The sequence below is a fragment of the Tauraco erythrolophus genome, chromosome 4 (genome assembly GCF_009769465.1).
Source record: "Tauraco erythrolophus isolate bTauEry1 chromosome 4, bTauEry1.pri, whole genome shotgun sequence".
NCBI classification, from domain to species: Eukaryota; Metazoa; Chordata; class Aves; order Musophagiformes; family Musophagidae; genus Tauraco; species Tauraco erythrolophus.
The window spans coordinates 59,740,903-59,760,143 of NC_141468.1; the positions used below are offsets into that span (position 1 = coordinate 59,740,903).

At 53.2% G+C, this 19,241-nt stretch overlaps 1 protein-coding gene across 1 annotated transcript; it reads right to left on the minus strand.

Moving 5' to 3' along the window:
- Positions 1 to 1,434: 1,434 nt before the first annotated feature.
- Positions 1,435 to 17,770, minus strand: SYNGR1 (synaptogyrin 1). Its single transcript, XM_086611066.1, has 4 exons — positions 17,672 to 17,770; positions 5,814 to 6,051; positions 4,102 to 4,247; positions 1,435 to 1,653 (listed from the first exon to the last, which is right to left on the minus strand). The coding sequence occupies exons 1-4, from the start codon at positions 17,768 to 17,770 to the stop codon at positions 1,435 to 1,437; spliced, it is 702 nt and encodes a 233-aa protein (XP_086467192.1).
- Between the last annotated feature and the right edge of the window lie 1,471 nt (positions 17,771 to 19,241).

The window sequence follows — 19,241 nt, forward strand, 5'->3', positions numbered from 1 at the left end:
GACAGCCAGGATCTCAGATGCTGCAGAAGACACACTAAGGTATAGTCTAATAAAGTACAGTAAGACCAGTTTTCAGAGAGCTCAGTCTGGCCTCAACCAATTCTCTGCACACCAAGACCTCCTCCCCATCTGAGCGTAAGGCAAAGCGCAGCCATATAGGGCAGGACCCTTCTCCGCTTGGTTGCACCCCTGTGCAAGAGCCAGACACGCTGGTCGTCTCAGAAGCAGTGTTTCTTTCCAGGGACAGTCCTGCTCCATTCCTGCTCTACAAAGATGGTGTCAGCAAGAGGCTTTGCCCTCTAGTAGCAGGGGAATGGAGGAGGGTTCAACAGGACGTAAGGAGTGAAACTGGCTTTCTTTTCCTCCTCCTGCAGGATGAAATGGCAAAGCCCTCCTCTCCTCCTCAAACCAGCTCAGCTGGGGACGGGGACTCTCAGGACTCCCTAGAAGCCCATTTCCTTCATCCTTCCTCCTAGAGGCACTGTGCCTGGGGGCCAGGGACTGGGCACGGCTCCTCTCCCGCCTCACCAAAAGCAGGTCTGGGAAGAGTGTCAAAGAAGCAGGATGTACAGGCAAGGGAAACCACCTCCACCTCAATCCAAGGGGGCTGGGGAAGGAGTGACTCCCCTGGAACTGTTGCTCTGCTCTGCCGAGTCTTTTGCTGTAACCTACAGACGTGCCTGTGCTTTTTGATTGTACCTGCAAATCTTCCTCCTTCCCTTCCCTTCCCATTTTATTTCTTTGTGCTCCCTCCTCCAATACCATTTTTCCCTAAAGCCTCTAAAAATAAAGCACCCCTCCCTCATTAGTGGGTAGGAGAGAAAAGACCTCCCCATCTTTGCACAGGGGACGCTGTTCTTGCTCCCCTCCAGCCCTCCCCCTGCCCCGCCTCGCATGCCTGCATGCTGACCCCAATACCGTCCCCCTCCCTGAGCCACCAGGCCCTCTGGCCTGATTTGGATGCTCCCAAATCTACTCCAGCCTTTAGAAACACCATCTCTTCTAGGAAGGTCCCTGGTCCCTCTCACCCCTTCCCTGCTGCCTCCAACACTCTTTCCCCTGCCCTGCTGCTGCCATCACCCCTCTCCTGCCCACCGGCCAGACTCTGCCCTCCGCAGCAAGGCAGGAGGCAGAGGAGGGAAGGGAGGACCTTCCAGTTGCAACACGGTGACAGATTTTGGAAGAATTTAGTTCTGGCAGGTAGTTTTGGGGGGAGAAGAAGGAAGAGGTGACAGTGATGGGGAAACCTTTTTTTCTTTTTTTTTTTTCCTTTTTTAAAAACCATAAATAAAAACAGATGACCCAGAAGGCTGGAGCATAGCTGAGAGCCACCCCTTGTGCCACTACGCACGTGTCTGGTTTGTGCCTTGGCTTTCTGCCGGCAGTAGGAAAGGAGGCAGAAGGGAAAGGGGAAGGGAAAGGGGCATCGGTGGCTCAGTAGTTCTGTGTTTGGTACCCCTGTGTCTCAGTGTCGAAAGCATCTGCCGGAGGGGGCTGCTGGTATGTCCCCACCGCATCTGTAGCATCCTCCTCGTTCGTGTAGGGAGCATAAGGCATACCGGAGTCCTGGCTTGGGTCCATGTAGTCCTGGGAGAAGAGGGCCGAATCGGCACCCAGCCGGAAACGCTGATACGCCAGGAATGCCTGGCCCACCTTTAAGGGAGGAGGTGGAGGGAAGAGATGGGAAGCAGAGAGGGGAAGGGAGAAAGACAGGGGGAACGTACCGAGAAAGAGAAACAAACAAAAGTGGGGTTAGTAGTGGTTACGGATTAGTGTGCAAAGCCTGCCCGGCAGACCCCTGATGAAACACTCCCAAGAGCATGGAGGTTCAGGCTGCCCCACAGAAAGCACAAGCCCGCTGGGACAGTGGAGCTGGGACGGCCATGAGCCCAGCTGGCTGCGTGCAGCCTGCCGGGGCTCCCCACTCCTCTGGGGTGTGCTGGGCACCTCCTGCCCCACAGAGGGGTTTCACCCACATGGCACAGGTCATGGAGGCTTAGCCAGCCTGTGGTTATCCCATTCAGACCCTCCTGCCCTTGGGAAAGGCAATCTGCCTCAGCTCCACCGCAGAAGGTTCGTCTGCCGGGCTGGATGTATGCAGCCATTTTGCCTGCAGAGGCCAGGAAGGAGAGCAGGATTTGACCTGGAGTAGCGAGGTAGTGGTCACCCTCTGCAACCCCTTCACCGGCCAACATCCGCACAGGGCAGTGCAGACCCTGGGAAGGAGCAGCGGGAGGCAAGGCAGCTGCTTCCCAGACAAGGGGATGGTTAGCAAGTGTACTGCTGCCTCCTGCCCCAGGCACTGCAGGCAGGGCACCCTTGGGTGGACTGAAGGAGCCCAGGCACAAGGTTCAGCATCACAGACCCCAGCAGGAACAGCTCGTCATCCCAGAGCATCCCTGATAGAGGTAAGCAGTCTAGTAGGTGATGGGTTAGAGGTTTTTAGGGAATGAGGGCTGGGCGAAACGGAGGGGAAACAGTGGTGGGGGCAGAGGGGATCTCCTGGCTGAAGTATTAGGTCTGAGCAGGCACCAAAAGAAAGGCACAACGGTGTTATGCAGCATTAATTAGGGTACAGGTGAGGGAGAGAAAGGGGCAGAGGAGGAGGAGGAGAAATTGCCAGTTCCAACTCCCCAGAGGGAGATCCCCCATTCGGTGGACAACCCCACTTCAATTCAGTGGCCCATCTCTTCCCACCTCGTGCCCTGCTGTGACCACACATGGACACCTGTGGTTGGGGCATTGGAACGGTCTCTGCTCAGCAACCTCCTCCAGCTGCATCCCTCCACCCACTTCCCCAAACTCCCCCGTCACCACAGGGCACTAAGGCAGCAAGGATGGGGAGTTAGGGAACAGGGTGTTGTATTCTTCCTGAAAAGTAATGTCTCTGAGTCTCCGGAAAGCCAGAAACGTGAGGAAGCCCTGTGAGGAGACAGAGGGGTGTGGGGATGAGAATCAGTAAGGAAGAGCAAACCAGAGCTTGTGATTGATATAAAAACCCCAAGGAACTGGAGGAAAAGGACACCTATTTAGCCTACCACAAGCCTGTGCATTGGGGAGGACCACTGCAGCTGGTGGCACCTCAAACAGGGTCCTAGGGGACCACTTGCAAAAGCCTTACTCCTTGTCACCTTCTGCTGGAGCTTGCAAGGGGATTTCGGCAGCACTTCAGTGCAGGACACTGCTCGTGGGGGGACATGCACACTGCTGTCCCTTGCCCCTGCTTGGTGTCACCTTGGCGAGGGTGCTGACCACACAACCCTTTGCAGCCCCCCTTCCTCTCTGATAGCTTCGTGGACTTATGGCAGCCTTCCTACCTGGCCCCTGCCCAATGTTAAGACTCGTAGGGAGAGGAGAAGATAAAGCCACCAGGACTTACACAGGGAGACTGGCCTAAAATGCCTTCCTGCTCAGCACTATCCTGTCACTTCAGACAAAAAGCACTCAGGCTTGGTGTTTTCAGAGACAGGAGGAAATCATGGGGATGCTTTTATTGTACACCCCAGTTTTCTTCCAGGAAACTAGCAATATGGAACTGCTGGGGAAAGGGCAGTCTTAAGAGTCAGCACCATCACCTTCCTCAAAGGTGACCCAGTGAGGCAGAGCTGCAGTTGTGGGTGCAGAGGGAGAGCCTAGAGGGACACGGATCACAGCCTCACGTGGCCACTGATGACATCTCACATGACGGGAGAAAAGCAGAGAGGGAGATGAGTGCAACCCCTGGCCTGGAGCTCCCTTCTCCGCTTAACGTCTGTGAGGTGAAAATGCTGTTGAAGTCCTCTGACGCACAAGGAAAATGATGCTTGGGGAGCTGGCTTGTCCAAGGTCACATTAGAGGTTTGTCAAGGACATTTCTTACTGGAATATGGGACCCTCTTTCCCATCTTGCTTATTAATGCTCTAGCACTTTGTACCACAAAAATTCTGGAGTCCTTATTTCCCAAATTGACCTCCTAACCACCTACCCTCCTGCTTTCCCTCTCAGAAGCCATGTGGACTGGGATCTCAGAGGGAATCAGTCTTAGCCAGTCACCTTCCATTCCCCACAAGCTAATACACTGCAGAGAACATCTGATCCAACATCATGGTTCCTTTACTCACCCAGATGAAGATGGAGAAGAATGAGAATGTGATGGCTGCTCGGGCTGCATCCCCTCCCTCATTCATTGGGTTGTCCTCTTCTTTTGAAGCTTGCCACTGGTTGGTCAGAAAGCAGAAGCCAACAAACCAGAGGAACGCCCAAAAGGCTGGGATGGACCACGAACAGCATGCCAAAGGGGAAGGGGAGAGAGATCAAGAAGGCATGTGTGAACAGAACATAAACACATCAGGTTTCTCTGGAAACTTCAACCCGACAAGACCGACCAGTATGTTCCAGACTGGGCCAAACTCTGACTGTCTAAGACCAAGCGAGCTGGCAGGCTCGCTGACAGCAAAATTGTCAAGGTGACGATAGGTGTCTGCAGAAAGTACCTCAGGAGAGTTCATTTGCTTGTGTTTGGATTGATCACAGGACTTGCATTTGGCCTTGGGAGGGAGCCTGAAGGGCTTCCAGCACAGGAGTGATCACCTGGGCTCTCTGAAACAGCCACTGCTTCACAACCCTGTCCTGCAAGGACAAGCAAAGAGCAATTCCTTCCAAGGGAGCTGCAAAGAGCAGGAAGCAGCCAGTCTGCAATTGTACAGAGACCAGCCTTTGCTCAGGACACACGGACTAAGGGTGCGTAGTGATAGGACAAGGGGAAATGGCTTTAAACTGAAAGAGGGCAGATTTCGATTAGATCTAAGGAAGTAATTCTTCCCACCGGAACAAGTTGCCCAGAGAAGTTGTGGATGCCCCATCCCTGGAAGTGTTGAAGGCCAGGCTGGATGAGGCTTTGAGCAACCTGACCTACAGGAAGGTGTCCCTGCCTATGGCAGGGCGATTGGAACTAGATGATCTTTAAGGTCCCTTCCAACCAAAACTATTCTATGATTCTATGAAACATGCATTCCTACATGGCAGCAAAACAGTGTTCAGTCCTTCCCTTTCCCTTTCTCTTGTTAGCTGTACACAGGTCTGCTAGGCAAGAGGCTAACTGTGAACAAACTTGCAAGCCAGAAGTCATAAACAAGTTCAGATGCTGCACCTGATCCTTCTCTTGCTCCCTTCGTGGCCCCTTTGACAAACTGTGGGGGAACCCTGATGTGGAGAAGTTTGCCTCTATGGCTGGACCAAGCCAGGAGAGCGACTCAGGATCACAGCACAAGAACAAAGCGCCTCCTCATCATGCTGCTGACGGGCGTTACACATGTGCGTACACACGCACCATTGCTCTGTCCGTCGCTTCAACACACGCTGGGGAGGGTGAGATCTGACTATAAGTCAGAATAAGCCTCAGGGCTGGATGAGGTCCTGCAGAACTATTCCTGTGGAGAATGCCAGGTAACCTAGGAGGAATGGTTTAGTCAGACTGCATGAAATCTTCCACTTTTTTTAATGTCAAAATAGATAGGGCTCAATCACCTGGAGCTGGAAACGAAGGACGTACCAGCTCCAGAGGCATCAACACTTGGCCTTAGCAAGTGCATGCATGCAGGGAGGCAAGACCTGCTGAGCCTGAAGGGCTCCCAGAGCTACGCCTATGGAGAAGAGCAGAGAGGCATCAGCCAGATGGGCTGAGAAGAGAAAGGGAAAGAAAAGGAGAGAGAAGGCCTGAGAGAGTAAGACCAAAGACCTCTCTGCTAGAAAGAATCTGGCCTGCAAGGCAGCAGAAGCTCCCTCCCTCTCCCTAGCCATCGGAGGAGAGGAGCACTATGGCCAGAAAGCTCACCCGAGACTCCGATGTCCGAGAGCACTGCCTTCTTGCGGTCCTTGACGCTGCTGATCTGCGGGAAGTAGGCATCCAGAGCCAGGTAAAGAAGGCAGCTGAGGAAGGCGAGGACACCCACGGTAATGCCATAGTTGCAGGCATTGTGATTGCGATTGAAAATGCAGTGCTCTTGCGTCTCGTCCGGGCGGTTCACGTATCCTTCATTGACAATGGAGCCGAACACCACGATGGAGAACACCTGGTGGAGAGGAAGGCAGGAGACACATCAGGGCAAGCCCCATCTCTCTGGTCCAGCACAAAGGAGCAGAGCTCTGCAGGGGCCAGACACCCCTCGCTGGCACCTCTCTGCTCTGCTGAGCTCCCATTCTGCTGCCTTGCCTGGGCTGTAGCCACAGGGAATTTACTGGGGAAATGGTCTCATTTTATTTCTGAGGATTAACTTAAAATAGGACACTTTTAGATTGAGCCTTTTTATCCATCTGATCTAAGGCAACGTAAAGCAGTCACAGTCTGGAGTAAGGGTGGCTTCCCACAGACACACAGGGAGGAGCCGTAGAGTGTAAATTAGAAGGATTTGGTGTGAGTGCCTGTGTACAAGGGCTCCCAGTAGTGGAAATCCTCTTAGTCTGCACTTATTCTCCCACCCACTCCTTTCCCTTCTAGGAATTCATTGTTTCTACCACGCGTTGATGTTCACTAATTTTATCTATCCAGCTACTATGCTCTTTTCCCCATCCACCCTCCCACGACCCACAGCCCTGCTCGCTCTGCAGCTCCGTTCTGCCAGGCTCCCGCTTTCCCCACCTCTCTGCAGGTCACACACCTCTCTGCACCAGTTTTCCATCAGCCCAGCCCATGACACCACCTATCCTTCTGCCCACTCACCCATCCACCAACACCCTCCAACCTTCCCCACGGATTTCAAGGGCCAAACATCCCCCCTCCAGGTCCACCCGACAGGGCCACCGTGAGTCCTCCCTACCCGTCACCACCACTGCCACTGCGTGTTATTTTAAATCAGGTAGAATTAAAGATGAGTCCAGGTAGAAATGCCATAATCCACAGTTGCCGGTCTAATCTTCGCTCACGGGCTTAGCCTTTGTCGCCTGCCACAAGGCTGTCCCTCTTTGACACAGCACGTTCACGAAAGTAGAGAGCTATTTACAGCAGCCCCAGTCCTGCATCTCAAATAAACAGCTTCCCCTCGCAGCCACAGGAGAAAGAGGGCAAGATTAAGGCAGCATGTACAGATTTTTCTTTGCAGGGCATCTTGAGACCCTCAGTAGGAACAGCCCATCCGCATGCTGCCTGCGAGGGCTCCCAGAAGATGGGAAACGGGACCTCAAGCATGAAGTGAACATACATATGACGTGCACTAGGATGTCACCAGGGCACTCTGCAAGCCTGGGAGTTGTCGGCACAACAAGAGCCTGGCACCCTTGGAACCACCACCCCAATCTCCAAGGAGAAGCAGCACGCAAGAAGATGAGGTGGCCAAGTTTCCTGCAGGGAGTGGAGGTAGATCTGAGGGTTTGTTAGGTCAGAAGGACCCCAGTGCCACTTAACCCAACCAAGCACCAGAAAAGGACATGGCAGACAACCCAGAAAGCGGAGAAGCAGCTTTGTGAGTGCAGGGAAAATTAACCTTTGATTAATGCAAACCAAACACACCATCTGTCATCGGTGGGGTTGGATGTCTGAGATCCACAGCACAGACCTCTGCTATTTGACCTGCGGCGTCAAGAACCAGAGGAAAAACCTTACTCACGGTCCCCAACAGCCCTTGGGCAGATACTCAATGCTGACCACATTTCAGTTGCCAAGCTCTAATAAGTACCCCCTGACACCAATACTATTTTTTCACCCCAAGGCTCATAATTGGGTCACACTTGGGTTGCTGAGACTGGGCGTATTTTTGACACACTAGAGCAAACTAAAAAGCTGGAAGCTCGTGCTCCTAAGCATGGGGACTGTATGGGTTCTCTGAAAGTTCCCAAGAGCTTTTTAAGCTTAGAAGTAAAACAAGTGATTTGTCCCCCTCCTTCTTCTTCTTGGAAATCGAGATTGATCATACGTTGTAGAAATTGCCCGTGAAAATTAAATAAAAATCTCTTCTGCCTGAAGCAAAGGTCTGGTCTTCAAAATATCAGCCTGAATGGTTTGGAAAGCAGCAAAATTGCACACAATTACAGCCAGGCTCTTTCAGTGGGAAGTCTCACACACCACAACAGGCTGGGCTGACAGGTCTGCTTAGGACCATTGGCAGTAACACGGTGTTCCTCTAACCCAAGGGGGAGCTGACAGACTCCTGAAGTGACTTCCCAATGCAAGGCTGTGACCAGCGCCAATGCTGCCACCTAAAGTACCAACCTCCATATATTTGGATTATAAAGTGGGTGCCCTGTTTTCCACAACATTAGACAGAAAACGTATCTTCTCTTTGGAAGATAAGAAACGGACTCAAAAGTGGCATAGTCTGGTGTTCAGTTTCGGTTTAGGGCTCAAAACTGGTAAAACATCGATTTCCTGAGTTGAGGCAACCCTTGCAACCCTTGCAGCAAGCTGTATTGTAAGTCTCTGCTTACTCATTTGGGATGAATGAACTTCTATAATGGCCTCTCCCCAGAGACACCTCTGTTTTCTCTGCTCATATCCTGATATACATCTTCCGTCTGCTCTTATCTTTGGGTTTGCTGCTGGCCTGGAAGAGCTCTCATCTGCAAGTAAACGAAGCAGAACGATTCTTTTTTGCATTTGCTCTTTTATACCTTTTTATGTTGGCCCATCGTAAAGACAGAGCTCAGAGCCATGAAACCAGAGACATATCTCCCTCTCCCTAATTTTCAAGCAGAAGTTGCATTCCTAACTTCCTTTCTCCATCTTTGGTCAGCCAAGATGCCACAACTTCTCTCCTATGAAGAGAAACCTTTTTTGCAGCCTGGAGGTATGATTTACCGGCAAGCATCTGATTTAAGATGATCTTAGGAGTTTTCTGGAAAGATTCCACTAAGGATATTCTCAGTTGTGAGCAGAACAAGTCACTGCAGATGCTTATCTTCTGTGTCCTGACACAGCCACCCCAAAGTATTCTTTGGCCATAGGAAATTTTTCTATGGACCAAAGCACAGTAGCTTAAGGGATGTCTCCTTCTCGACGTGTTTTCCTCACCATTGGTATCGGCTCTGGTCCATGCTCCACTTCCCAGCGCTGCAGAGGGGGCAAAGTCAGTGGCAGTGGAGAGGGCTTGCTCCCTGTGCCAGCCCTCCACCACCCTCACAGCACTGCAAAATGCTGTGAGGATCCACTGTGCACAGAAGCCTTGAGCTGGACAGGATAACACCGACTGGGCAAGAAGGGGCAGGATCAAAACAGAGGTTTCAGACCGACAGGCAGAGCTGGACAGCATAAGAGGCGATCGCTGCTGCTGCTGCTGACAGGCAGCGTCACCCGTTTTATCCCTGTGATGTCTGTACCCAGAAACTGTTGCGATGGGTGCACAGACAAACAATTTTCTAGAATAAATTATAATTATGAACTCACAGATCTCGCAGCCCTCAGGAGAAACTGTTGCGCGCTTAGTCTGTGGCAGCTACTTCTTGTTAGTAAGGAGGCGGGTGGGTGGAAGCTCAATGATGTAGCGAGTTGTCTTAGAAAATGCAAGTATTTTTTTATTTCATAGAATCGTAGAATCACAGAATCATAGAATGGTTTGGGTTGGAAGGGACCTTAAAGATCATCTAGTTCCAACCGCCCTGCCATAGGCAGGGACACCTTCCACTAGGTCAGGTTGCTCAAAGCCTCATCCAGCCTGGCCTTGAAGACTTCCAAGGATGGGACATCCACAGCTTCTCTGGGCAACCTGTTCAATCTGTGCCCATGCAAAGATGATCCAGGCAGCAGGTGCAGCATGAACGTCTGCCCAGATTATAAACAGAGCACCAAGTCTGCAAGGATGAAGCATTTACATTCCCACTCCCATCACATCTGCAGCACTTCTGAAGAAATGCCAGCTACCAGCAGCACCTTGCCTCTCTGCGTTACCACTGCTTGTTCCTTCTACCCCCCTTTGGCATAGTGAATCCTTGCTGCACAAAGTCTTGCCTACAGCCACTAATAAAATGGTCCAAAATACACGTCCAGCTGCAAAGAGGAGGCGAGGAGAAGATGTCAGGAGTTTTCTCCTGACCAAGCACTGAGACGCAGTGGAGTGACTTGTCTGAAGGCTGACAGGAGGCGGGCGCAAAGCACTGCATCCTGACACTCCCAAACGCAGCCCATCCTTCCGCTCCGCAGGGAGAGATCATTAACCACTTTCCTACGCTTGGCGACAAAAACCATCCATCCATCCCCAGCTTTGCGCACCTGAGTGGCCTCATTTCGTCAGCGAGGCTGCTTAAGTCAGTTAACAGGACTTGAAGTAACCAGATTTTTAGGTTGAGAGGGTTTCCTTAAGCCTCCAAAAGCAACGCTAATTGGGCAGGTGTGCAGCCTGTCTGGAGATGTGCATTCAAGTACGCTCAAAAAAAGGGGCAGAAAACAGCACATGAAAAAGATGTGATCAACCAACTCAGCATTGCTGCTGGGACACGGCTTTTATCAACTTCACTGCTCCTTAAACATCACAACTACACAGGTTGTTGCAGTGATTTTCCTAAACTTCTGTTTTCATCAAAGAGCTCCGAGACAGCAAGGGAAGCCCAGAGTCAGGCACTTTGCAAAGCTGACAGAGACAGAGCGACGTGTCAAAAGACGCAGCAAAACGAATATAGTGCTGAGCACTGCAGAGAGGAGACGGGGAGAGGCTGAGGGTTTCCCTGTCCTGGTTTCTCAAGGAGCTCGTGCTGGCCATTACAGGCATGTAAGGGCTCACTATGGTGAGCAAAGTACAGAACAGGCAAAGGCTGCATCCCACCAAAAAAGGCCTCTCTATTTTTTTTCTCTCACTGAACTGGGGGATCTGATTTTGCCCACCTCCTCGCTACAGGCTCAGCCTCGCAGAAAGCCAGGCGAAACCTCCTGAGCATCATGTGAGGCTTTCCACCACACTGCCCATCCCCAGTTCTGCATCAGATGCTCCTGAGCATCATGTGATGGAGCTACAGCATGGCCAGCCTCCGGCGGGGCACTAGGATTTTCCTATATCTCATCCTGGGAGTCTGTCATGCTGCCTCCTGACTTCATCCCTGAGATCCCCACAATGACTGTGGTGGGGATGAGGCTGAAGAGGGTTTCTGCCAAGCCACTTGCTCAGGCTCACTGCAAAGCCCTCCAGTCACAGGCTCTGTCGCACTGCATGTTGCCTCTCGCCACCCTCCAAACCCCCTTTTTATTCTATTATAGAGAGGAAATAGTTTGGTGACATAATATTCCTCGTGGGACTTCAAATCAAATCCACCTCGGGCAGAATGAAGCAATAACCTCTTCTGTGTCTGATCTGGTAATGACCAGCAGTAACTCTGTTTAAAGCAAGAGCAGGGGAGAGTGCAAACCATAAACTGGCAGAGCTGATCTGGCTTTCATTGTCATTTAGCCACTCGCAAATGGAGCCTCTGGAAAGCTTTGGGAAGCCCTGCACAGACATGGATTATTATTATTATTACCATCATCATCATTAGATCTACTTGTATTTAGTTCATTTTGAAGAAAACATATGCAGCTTTTGACACACATGGGACTGGCAGCTTGGAAACAGGCGGCCTCTATTTATTGCCTGCAGCCGGCACTACGCAGGCACCGAACGACTTCTGCCCACGGTCTCGATGCCGTGTCTGCGCCCTGTGCCACTGCAGGAGGGGGCCAGCCTCCCCATATCCATCTGTACCTGATTCCCCTGAGCACGGGATGGGTAAAGAGCACAGGTACAGCAGCACCTCCCCCCCAGCTCACCCTCCCTGCCCAGCAGCCACATGGCACCAGCTCCCCAGTCAGGGCTGAGCCAGAGCAGGTGATGGAGGGGAGAAAGGCTCTGCATCTCTTAATTCCTGCCACGGGATCTGGGACGGGCTTTCCCAGCCAGCCGGCTTTTTTTCACACATGGCTTGGCAGCTGACCATTAACTCTTCCGCCTCCCGCCAGACCTGTGCCCAGGTCGACCTTCCCCCTCACAGCAGCCCAAGCCCCGGGCAATGCTGTGGCACTCTGGGAGCCAGGAAGCACCGAGAAGCCTCCGACAACAGCCAGGTGTGGGCTGAGCAGCCGTGTGTGCCACCCTGGGGAGGGAGGAAGGGCTTTCCCTTGGGAAGATGCCCACTGGTATAACAGGGAACTCTGTCCCAGAGAGTGATTTCAGGAAGCTCCATCCAGTCTCGCAGGTCTCACGCTCTTCTTGTTGTCAAACAGAATCTTCTGTCCCACTGCTACTAGTGACAGCTCCCCATGGCCATATCTCCGTGGTAGTATCCAGGTCCTTCTGTGCTTTCCAGATGGTCCCTATATCACCAGGTTGCTGCTCAGCGAAGTGACCGCCCAAAAGTCACATCTTTTTCCTCAAGGAAGAGTTCAGTTTTCTTTCTAGCAACACATTCTCTCCTTGGCTTGGCTGTGCCAACCTAGGTGGAGGGCCACATCCACTGCCACCTGCGTCTGCTCCTCTCACCGCTACGTTAATCCTCTCTGCTGCCTTGTCTTGCCACAAATGTTTGCCTTAGCCACATCTCATCACCCTGCTGTTTCTCTGCTCCTCATCTGTATGCCTCTCATGTTTTGAAATGGCATATTACATATATGATTTATATTTTTTTTTTTTTCTCGTATTTCTGACTGCCTTTGGTCCCTATGTGCTGTTTCTCAGATTTTTGTCTGCAAATGCCATTAACGAGAGACTAGTTCCTGCTCCAAGATCTTTCCTGGAAATGCTATATGGAAACAATACGACCCGCTGTATCCAACCCCAAATCACCCCATGGCTCTGCACATCTATTGCTTGTCTTCTCATGTGGCCTCTCACTCAACCCCAGTGACAGTGATCCCTAAAAAACCCTTTTGAAGCCGACCCAACAAAGGGGATCCCATGAAGAACCATACCTAGGGCTTGACCCAAAGCCCATGCTTTGAACCGCCACATTTCTTTCGTCATGCACCAATGTATCTCACAAGCACACAGCCAGCCAGCACGGCTGTGGCAAAAATCACATGGAGGAGCAGAGGCTGAGAGCATCAGCTATGGTCCACAAACACGGGGAACATCTCAGCTAAATTTAGCCAGGACAGAAAGAAGGTGGAAGTTGCAGCTGGTTTCAGACTAATGGGGCCCCTGGACTCCAAGGCTTCGTTCACGAAGGGCAGCATGGGGGGAAGAGGCAAGGGATATTCTAAGCAGGGCATCAGCGTGGTGAGCCAGGGACCTGCCAGCAAGGCAGGAGACAGGGCTCCCTGCCACACTGGGGCTTGCCCCCATCCTCCAGTTTGCAGGTGCCAGCCTGTCGTGGCGAGGCCGGGGACGTAGTTCCCGTCCTTCACCTGCCTTGTTTGCTCAAATGGAGCTGCCTGGGACGGGACGTGCCTGCAGAGACAGGGGACAGCACTTCCCATCCTGGCTCAAAATGTCTGTGTGCACCCACCAGCCAGGGAATGCAGTGGCAATGGCAGCAGGTGATGGAGGAGGAGGTGAAGGGCAGGCAGCACTTCTCCTCACCAAACCTTCCTCTTCAGGGCTAATGCCCTTGGCATCAGAGATAAATTTGATGTCTCAATCCGTGTGGCAAGTTTTAATGGGCTGCTCTGCCTGCTCAGCTGCAGTTGGAAATACTCTCACCCAACCCACCTAGCTGGGCCTGCTTCCAAAAAGCGAGTTACTTTTGCCTTGTTAGGCTTTTACATCAAGCAGTACTTCAGTTCCTCCAGTGAGCAGGTTTCCAAGCAGTCAGGAGTGCCTGGAACAACCTGTTTCAATTAGCATTTTACTTATTTATGGAGCCAGCGCTACCTCCAATGCCTGCAGGTTGCAAAGGAGCCTCCCAGCTCCCCCGCGCTGGCTGCGGAGAGCACTGTGGGTCAGGGCGAGGTGGGATTACACGGGGATGTGCCCACGCTCGCCAGCTTTATTTCAAGAATGATCCTGGAGCCACATACTGTAGCACAGCTCCAGCTCGGTGCAGGTCACCTAGCTCCACTATCTCCAGCAGTAGCATCACTAGCTCCAGCTGCTGCGTCATCAAAGTGGGCTGAAAGCAGATTTATATGGCAGGGTGGTAAAAAATGCATCCATGCACCCATGTCCTGTCTATTGTAGGGCACCAGCTGTGTGATGCAGCTCAGCTCAGGGCATGCCTCGTGTTGCAGCACGGCGTGGAGCGATGCCTTGAAAGACCAGGACTCAGAGTAAACCCAGCCACCCACCGTAACAGGGCAAGTTGCTTGTCTTCTCTTCATCACTGCTGGGAATAGGGAGGGAGTTGTTCTGCCCTTCCCCACAGAGAAGTGAGGAAGCCTGTGAGATCTTCCAGCAGCGCATTGCTTTCATTGTGCAAGCCTCAGTCCAGCCAGACTGGACAAGTGCCCTCACTGCAAGATCCAGATGCCCTTGGAGGCATCCTCAGCAGACATGCTCAGGAGGGACTGCTCTATAGGGCTGTCTCCCTGTGCTACATCCAAACAAGAGTATCTGGGGCAGGCAGCTGCAGAGAAATGGCTCAGCTGAGGCTGAACATCCAAACCTGACACAGGCGCTGTGCAGGACCACCACCACTTGCCAGCACCGATGCCAGGCAATATTTCTGTAGGGAGATGCATACTTATTCTGTCGTGCCTGACCTTTGAGGCACCCAAGAAACCTGAGCTGCCTCGTAACGCTGTCACAGTGGACAGATACTCCAGAATTGCTAACCTCTTTCCAGAGTTTAGCATCCTCCTTGTCAAACCTATCCCGTGTCCTCCTCAGCAAGGAGCAATATAAATAACCTTCAGTCAATCCATCTGCTCCTGATCCTGCAGCTCTCCCTGGAGATTTGCTGCCGTCTCAGTTGGGCTGCAAACTCCATGGGCAGGAACCAGTTTTGCTGCCCATTGGTAGAAAGCCATACACACCTCTGTGTCATCATAAAGTCTGCTAAAAGGCAGCATGACCTGAGCACAAGGTCACTGCCTGGGGAAGTGATCATGAGAATTTCTGCTCTCAGTGAAAGCTCATCACATGAAATGAGCCGGAAGGAGTCTCCAGCTTGCCCTGGGGAGATGACAGACCACCCACGCCATAAACAGAATAAAGGCAAACAAGATCTCAGGAGATGGCAGGCAAGGTGCTTCCAGTGCATGCCAGAGTGGGTGAAAGGAAGGACTCTCAAAGGGACCACAGAGAGGGAGCGCCCTTTGCCACCAGAAGAGTTTGGCTCATAGAGCCTGGCGATAGAAACGCTAAGTGCGGATGCAATCACAGTCTATAAATATACCCAGAGGAAAAGCATCATTTAAATTGAAGGGCACAAGAGCACAAAAGCAAATGGATAAAAACTCAGCCACAACCAGATTCACGGTGGAAGGCTCTGACCATTGGAGCCGCTGAACCCACAGCGGGAAGGGCCATGAACTAGTCTTTTTTCAGCAAAGTTCAACCAATTTATGGAAAAGGCCATAAAGAGTCTGATGCTTGTGAGAGCCTGAGATAGGACTTCAATGCCCATGAGGACTCCTCTTGGTCTCAGGTTAAAAAAAAGATCAAAACCACAACTAAATACGGGGAGAGAGCCTATGGGTCCCCAGCTTTGTGGAGGGGGAGATGCTCAGGAGGACAGACGACCAAGCCAGTGGAAAAGCAGGAGAAGGAACTTGTATTTTGGGAGAGAAGAGGTGCATGCATAGCCTTGCGCCATGGTGGCCAGGCCAGCCTCCCCTGCTGGACCACTGACCTGGAGCACCTCCAGCTCCTGCAAAAGGACCTTAATTTCCTTGGCCAAGTTAAGTGTCCAGGGTAAATCCTGTCCTGTCCTCTGTCAAGGTCAGATGGGCACAGGGTAAAAACACAGATTCCCAAGTTTCCTTGCCAGTCCCTGGGATGCTCCTTGCCTGGGGAGCCCTTGCAGGGCATGGAGCTGAGCTCGGTGAACGAGCTGACAGTGTCTGAGATACTCGGAAGCAGAGAAGGTGCCTAATTAAAAAATAAACATATTTCCTCTTCTCTCTCCCTCACCTGGTGCCTCTGCGAAGCCAAAATCCCGCAGTGCTCAGATGAGGTGGGAAAAAAAACCACCAGACTGAGAGGGGGAGAGAGAGAAAGAGGAAATTCTGCCACAGAGATTAGCTACGACAGAGCCTTTGTAGGTCACATCATGTCCATCATCCCTGGGCACAGAGGCTGGCTCCACTCTACCCGCCTAGAAGCAGGGGGCACACGTACCCCATCACCCGGCAGCAGCCCCTGCGTGATGTGCTGTACTGTAAACAAACCCGGACAGACAGACGGACGGACCACCTGCATTAACCACTTCCTCAGCTGTCTCAGGGCTCTCTGGCCACCCTCTGAATCGCGTCACCCCGAGGGGACATCGCCCACCCAGCTGGCCAGGAGCACGCGCCTGCCACCCCACCACCGGCAGCAAGCTGGGCCACCTTCCCTTTCCCTCCTCGCTTCCCTCGCCTGGCTCTGCTGCTTTCCTTGTGTTTTCCCCGAGCCAGCCTGACGCCTCTCCTCCTTGCTCCGGTGCGCATGTGTCTCCTCCGCTCCCTCTCCCTGCCCTCCCTTCTCTGCTCCCAGCCGAGACCTCAATCTCTCCCCCGCCGGCTCGGTGCTGCAGCCCTCGCTCCCTTAATCCTAATGACCTTCGTGCGCATATGCGCTGGCCCCACGGGCGGCCATGGGATCGGCGTCATGAGAAGAGAGAGAGACCTTCCCCTTGGCACCTCGTGCCCTCCCCACCGCCCCGGTTAGAGCCTCCTTTTCCCCTGCCCCACAAATTACGGAGAGGAGAGCACTACAGGGAAAGGAGGTTGGGGGGTGGGAGGATGCGGAGAAAACACAGAGCGACATCCAGCCCTCACAATCCCTGCCAACTCGCCCCGGCACAGCCAGACCCCAGCACCCCCAAGCCTCGACCCGCTGGAGAGACATGCCGGGACTGCAGCATCACCCCCAGCTTCCCCCCATCACCCCATATCCCACTGCCTCCCCATGCCCACCATAAAGCCACCGGCACCGTGTGGGGAGAAGACCCCACCCCCCCCCTAAAACAGCAGAGACGAAGACAGGGTCACAGTCCAACCCAGCTCACCCATTCCCTCCCCAGGGAAGAAACCTCAAACCAGAGTGCTCTCACCCCATATGGCCCTGTATCTATACAGCTCTGTATCCATACTCACGGATATATATGTACATATGGCTGTACATTTGTAAATACATAAGTATGTACAAATGTATCCACACATATATGTGGATATATATATATGGAGATATACACATATAGAGTATATAAACCCAGAGATAGATTCATACATCCAAACATACTTGCATATATATATATACGGAGATACAGCCATAAATGCTTATGAAGGAGTATACATATATATCTGTGTATGGATCTAGATGTGTGGAGGCATATCGATGGACATATGCGTATCTACATATTTGGACACACATGCATACACAAGCATATATAAAATATATAGTAATATACAATACATAACAGCATATAATTATATATAGTACATAATACTATATAATGGAATATAACGTGATTATTTATACTCTTATATGCATCTATATATACACACAGGTATGTGGAAAGGTCGGGGTTGGGGCCGGTGGCGGCTGCCCGCCCCGGAGGGAGACCCGCGCCCGCGTCCACGCCCCCCGCAGCCCGGTGGGACGCCCCCCGCCCCGGTGCCGGTGCCGGTGCCGGCGGCAGCCCCCGTGGGCGGCGGGGCCTTACCCCGGAGAGGAGCCGCAGGAGGGTCTGCGGCTGCCGGATGAAGGCCTGCGGGTCGAAGGCGCCGCCGGCTTTCCCCGCTCCGAAGGCGCCCCCGTCCATGGCGGCGCGGGGGTAGGCGGGAGGCGGGCGGGGGGCTCGGCGGGCGGTGCCGGGCTGCGCCGAGCCGTGCCGGGCTGCGCCGAGCCGTGCCGAGCCGCGCCGAGCCGCGCCGAGCCGTGCCTGGCAGCCCGGCGGCGGCGGCGACGAGCCGCGCGCTCCCGCCCACGGGGACGCGCCGCGCCGGGAGCGCGCACCCGCCCCCTTCCCCTCGCCGCCGCCGCCGCCTCCCACGCCACGTCGCGGGGAGGGAAGGAGTGGGCATGTCTTGGGGGGAGGCGTAGGGTGTCCGTGGGGAAGGAGTGTGAGGAGGGGGTGCTTGGGGGGCGTGTGTGGGGTGCGGAAGATTGGGGGCACAGCAGGTGCACCGTCAGGTGTGCGGAGGGGCGCGTGTGAACGCCTCCCCGGTGCAAAGGCAGCCCACCCCACCACGACAGGCAGAGGGAGGCGGGGGCTGCCCTACTCTGTCTGGGTAGGGCCAGCCCCCTGCCTTCTCACCCCCGCTACCTCCATCAGCCCAGCACCTGCGTTTCACCACTTGCAGCCCCCATGGAGGGTGGCCCACTCGGGTGACAACCAGGTGTCCAAGGGGAGCAGATGGTGGTGCTCCCTGGGTGCAGGCAGCTGCCTGCACCCCTGCCAGGTGCCTGCACCCAAGCAGTGGTGCCTGGTGAGCCTCAAAGTCCCACCGTAGTAAAGCCTCGGGCTCTCTTTTCCAACACCCCTTGCCCTACAAGCATTGCGTCTCTGGGAGGGGCAGCAGGAAAGAGGCCCTTCGCGAACACAGGGAGTCCACGTTTTGAGGAGACCCTCTGGCTCCAGGAGGCACAGACTGCAAGATACTCACCTTGTATCCCTGAGGCTACAGCCTCGGGGTCACCTGGGCTTCCCCGGCATCCATACCACCTCCATGGCCACTGGCACAGCCGGAGAGGGGTGCTCGGGAAGAAGCCATCCAGTCTTAGAGGTGGCTCAAGCTCCTCAGCCTGTGCCTTTTGTGAATAGTAGCTGTGTACCATCGGTCCGCTGGCCTCAACAAAGTCCCTAGTAATTTATATTAATATGAGTGAAATGAAAAGCAAGCCCTTGGGTTGTAATGTGGTTCCCTGAGCTTGGCAGCAGAAGACAAAACCGTTCAGAGTCTTCTTGTCCACTTCAGACCGAACACAACCAAAGCTCAAATGCTTCTGCTGAGTGGACATGATCTGCGCCACGTCTCCTCTGGGCAAATCACGGAACATCTCTAGCTCTTTGTTACAGAGATACTCAACTCAAACCAGATAGTGGCTTTGCTGGAAGCAGCCAGCCAAAGGGCAAGGCGGGAACGCTGTGAGCACTTTGTAAGGTCTTAGTGCCGGAACATCTTCAGAGGGCCCAGACATACAAAAGTCCCTGCGTTGAAAGCCAAATTCCCATGAACTAGGGGAGATGAATGAAAGAGGGGAGATAAATGAAGAGGAGAGAGATTTGGTTT